Source organism: Bidens hawaiensis, unplaced genomic scaffold, assembly GCF_021521415.1.
Source record: "Bidens hawaiensis isolate Kalapana, Puna unplaced genomic scaffold, B.hawaiensis_p1.1 tig00019821_1, whole genome shotgun sequence".
NCBI lineage: Eukaryota > Viridiplantae > Streptophyta > Magnoliopsida > Asterales > Asteraceae > Bidens > Bidens hawaiensis.
In genome coordinates, this window is record NW_027493017.1 from 5792 (window position 1) to 10487 (window position 4696).

A 4696-nucleotide genomic window follows, 5' to 3' on the forward strand; every position below is an offset into this window, starting at 1 on the left:
AGTCACTGTCAAAAGTTAAAGTAAAATAAATGACCCTAAATGCAGACTTAATAAAGGTAACAAATTCGAATCAAGAATCGACAATTCATGTATCACCATGACTTTCCGAATTCCCAATTTAAAATATACGAGCAAGCGAGTATTGGAGATTGACGATTCATGTATCACCATGACTTTTCAATCTTCAATATAAAATATACAAGAAAATGAGTATTGGAGGTTGACAATTCATGTATCACCATGACTTTTCAAGTCTCCAACCTCAGAACATAATCGTAAATGGAAATTGAAAATCAACTATTCATGTATCACCATGACTTTTCGGATTTTCAAATCCAACAAACGAATATGTAAGTAAAATCAATAAAAATCGAAATTCAACAAAAATCGAAATATCGCGGAATAAAATAAAATCATATACTGCGTCTGCGCAAGCATATTTATAAACAACGAGTAATTAACAATAAGCGTGCAAACATGAGATTTCTCTCATGCGCGAGAAGGGACTCTTAGGTATTCTAGGCCGTTACGTCTAACCACCTATCATAAAGTCAACGAGCTCTGATACCAATCTGTAACACCCCGACCAAAGGCGGATTATACATCGGGGCGCCACATATTGTTTCATTACTCGTGACACTATTAGGTGTCAATATTTAATAAATACATTCATTCGCGCACGCGCAAAGTAGACATAAGATAACATAAATCATCATAAATCAATATATTATAAATCATAATATTCGAACAGCAATAACTTGTCTTGATACATTTTAATCTAGGTCCAAAATAAAGAACTTCCTACGTGTCCACAAGCTCCAAAACAGCTACTGCAACCCTGAACATGTGTTAAAATAAACGTCAAACACTTGCGTGTTGGTGAGAAATCAAGTTTAATACAATACATAGATAACAATAAATCTGCGCGCAACATGTGTATGTCTGGTTTTCAACAAGGGTGTAATCTGATCGGGACCAACTCTAAGATTCATAGACTGCCAGTGCTCACAATTGAGCTCACAAACAAGAAAGACTGTGCAAGTGTAAACAAAAGAGAAAATCATAAACGATAGTTCTCCCGTGTTCATCTAATGGTACCATGAGAACTGCGGAATAGACCGACAAGACGGTTAATGATCCACACATACAAATAAACAGCCAAGTCTACGTCCTCAACACATGGGATACTGCGCGACTAAAGTTCATAAACAGATTAAGACTCTAAGTTTGTACGAACACATGAACATCCCAAAACATTAAAATAAAAAGGGATTAGGTACGAGATTACTCACTTGATAAACGATGCGGTGTAAGATAAAGCAAGAACCAACTTTAAACAAGCACAAGTTAACCTATAAATAAGATTATTGTTTTAATGATTTGTTTTAAGTCTTGATTATAAGTTAGCATAATTAATAAGTAAATTATTATATATAATATATATTACCGGAAAAGCAGGGCAGAACAGGATAGAAGACGAAGGCAAAGAGAGAGGAGACGGCAGAGGAAGAACAACGGCAAGGAGCAAGAGAGAACAGGAGAGTTTAAGTGCTTTGTGTGTGTAGTGTTAGGAAATTAACATTATTATTTATAGGGAAACCCTAGGGAACACAATCCCTAGAAAAGGGGAAAAGATCTCCAAAAAGTAAAAGATTCCAAAAGCAAAAGATATGGCAGCTGCAGGGGGCAAGATAAAGCTGACAGGTAACAGTAAACAGGCATGGGCTGATCAGATAAAGGTACTGGTCAAGCATGGAAAAAGCAGATCTCCAAAGATAATGTCAGTCACTTTTTCTGCCAACCAATGGGGTTGGTGCGCATGCTGCGCCGAAAGTAACTTTTCAGACATAAAGCAGATTAGGTCAACGGCTCAAAAGATAAGACATCACAAAAGCAAACGGCTAGATTAAACAGAAGAAAAGACTCAAGACATAGCGCGAGAAAGCTTGAGCGCGAAGGCAGACACAGAAGGTCAAGAGTGCGCGAGCGCGAAGGCAGACAGAATCAACCTTTGCGCGCCGCGGAAAGAACTACAATTCTAAGCGCGTCGCGAGAAGAACTATATTCCTTAGCGCGTCGCGGGAAGAACGGTATCCATAGCGCGCCGCGGGAATAACTAAAATCCTTAGCGCGCTGCGGGGACAGTTCGTCTCGCGTATCGCAGGAACAACTGGTCTTCACGCAGGCTTCCTTGTAAGGAGTCTGGCGCGTGGAGCTGCGCAGACAACCTTAGGCGGGAAGGAACAAAGGACAAGCAAAGAGTTGGAAGAAAAGAGGGAAACAAGGCGTAAGGGCGGGACGGCGACAAGAGGGAAAAGAAGGCGGAAAGAGAGAAGAAGAGGGACGGGACGGCGGAAAGAAAGAGAGAGAAAGAGGCGGGAAGGAAAATATATTATTATTATTAAAAGTAAAAATATAAGTATAAATAAATATTAAATCATAAAAGAAAGAGATCGGGTCAGAGAAACGGGTACCTGGGTCGGGTCGGATCGGGGCAGATGTTACACACCGAGCTTGGCTCGGTTACAAAATTGTGTTGGCTCAGCTCAGGTAATTTGAAATCAAGTTTTTTAAACCATCTATTGCATATAATTATTTGTTACTTGTGCTGCAGGTTAATATACATCTCCAAAAGCAATGGAGCATAAAGGCTTGTTGCAAAGTGATGACCTATACAAGGTTTAACATATTTGCTCACACAATCTACTTTTGATTAATATGTGTTTCAAATCTATACATTAACCATTTTCTTGTACTTTGCATGTAGTACATCTTGGAGACAAATGTGTACCCTCAAGAACCCGAACCGTTGAAGGAGATCAGAGCTCTTACCGCTTCACATAGATTGTCGGTTTCATCTTTCTCAAAACAAGTTATACGAATAATATTGTCTTGAATAATTTCGTGCTGTTTGAAACTTGCATGGGTTGTTGATTCCTAGGTTTTTCATGGGTACGTCACCGGACGCGGGCAAGATGCTTGAGATGTTGTTGAAGCTCACAGGTGCAAAAAAGACCTTAGAGCTCAGGGTTTATACGGGTTACTCATTGTTACTTACCGCGCTAACAATTCCTGAAAATGGCAAGGTTAGTGACAATTTAGGGTTGCATTTGAGTCATGTTTAATTTTTAACGGAATAAATATTATCTTAATTTATAAATCTCCTAAAACATGTATATTAATTATTTATTAAAAATTAACTAAATAGTTTTATTATTTATTAAAAATTAACTAAATAGTTTTGATGGATCAACCGGAACATGTCATTTTGACCTACTAAACAGTTTGAACTGTTTTATTTGATACAGATTGTAGCAATAGATGTAAATCGGGAATTTTACGAAATTGGTAGGCCGGTTGTAGAGAAAGCTGGGGTCAAGCATAAAATCGACTTCATCGAATCAGAGGCTCTTCCAGCTCTCAATAAACTCATCGAAGATGTAAGCTTTTGTTTTTAAACGTGTAACATTTTACTTTATTTTGTTTATGAGAACTGTGAGAATCATATAATACAATTATACAGAATAATATATTGAATCAATAGGAAAGGGAAAGTGAGTGGTGGCAGGTGGTTATAAAACCGTTTTATATGTATTACGTTTAAAACAATGTCTACATTGGTATTGTGTGTGTGGTTCTCGATGTTCTCAATATATATATAACTTATTCTACTTTTTGTAGCCTAATAATGAAGGAAGCTTCGACTATGTCTTCGTTGATGCAGACAAAATAAACTATATCAACTATCACGAAAAAGTGATTAAACTTGTGAAGGTCAACGGGATAATAGTGTATGACAACACGCTTTGGTATGGATCCGTTGCCAAGTCCGAGGATACAGTTCCTGAAATACTAAAACAAGGAAGAATTTGTGTTCTAATGTTTAACGAAGCACTTGCAATGGACCCTCGTGTGAAAATCGCCACAGCCGCGTTAGGTGATGGCATCACCATTTGCAGGTGTGTCTATTAAATATTTAGTCGTATCTTCTATGTTTTATGTATGGGTTCGTTGAAGTTATAGCGATGTCGTATAGCTCTATTAACCTTTGATTGTGGTGTTGGGTATATGATGATCCAAATAAATAAACTTTTAAATGCTATGAATAATTTTGCAAGTCTTTTTATGGGTAAAGTTGGGTGAATATATGGATTAAAAGGTACTTTTTGAATGTTACATTTACTTTGTCAATGTTCTACATACATTACAACCAAACTTGAGTAGTTAATTACTGTCTACAAGTGATTGTGATATCAAGAGATAAATGCTTTTGCGACAAGGGCGAAGCTTCATTGAGGCCCGGGTTGGTCCCGGCTTCCCCTATTTTTTGCACAATAGTGTAAATTTACCCGTTTTCGGCCGTATATCTTTATACGTACTGTAAGTTTAGCCTTTTTCGGCCGAAAATTTGAGGCCCGGCCCCCCCTCTCGTTTGTGAAATTTTGTATAAATTTTGAGCTCGGCCCCCCGGTGCCTTAGTCCAAGCTTCACCACTGGCTTTTGGAGTATCTACAGAGTTGTTGATTTGGAGCTTTCACTGAGTTTTACAAAATTAGGTAATACTTGTATATCTGTTTATGACCAAATATTATAAAAGTGTTTGGCTTCTTACTATAATTGGATTATATAAGTCAAGTGGCATGAGCTTATATATATAAAAAAATGGTTTTTTAATTAATCGAACCATATAAAATAT

The 4696-nt window shown here is 37.4% G+C and overlaps 1 protein-coding gene across 1 annotated transcript; it reads left to right on the forward strand.

The window, feature by feature from the left end:
• Positions 1-2637: 2637 nt before the first annotated feature.
• LOC143559409 (putative caffeoyl-CoA O-methyltransferase At4g26220) lies at positions 2638-4023 on the forward strand. The gene is made up of 5 exons (XM_077047998.1): positions 2638-2679; positions 2768-2847; positions 2942-3086; positions 3309-3440; positions 3682-4023. The coding sequence occupies exons 1-5, from the start codon at positions 2638-2640 to the stop codon at positions 3970-3972; spliced, it is 690 nt and encodes a 229-aa protein (XP_076904113.1). The 3' UTR covers positions 3973-4023.
• Positions 4024-4696: the final 673 nt, after the last annotated feature.

Excerpts from the sequence above, each read along its gene's own strand:
- LOC143559409 (XM_077047998.1), top strand. The coding sequence starts at position 2,638 with ATGGAGCATAAAGGCTTGTTGCAAAGTGATGACCTATACAAG. Across the intron at positions 2,848-2,941 it reads CTTACCGCTTCACATAGATT|GTTTTTCATGGGTACGTCAC; the intron begins GTCGGTTTCATC and ends GTTGATTCCTAG. Across the intron at positions 3,441-3,681 it reads TCAATAAACTCATCGAAGAT|CCTAATAATGAAGGAAGCTT; the intron begins GTAAGCTTTTGT and ends TACTTTTTGTAG.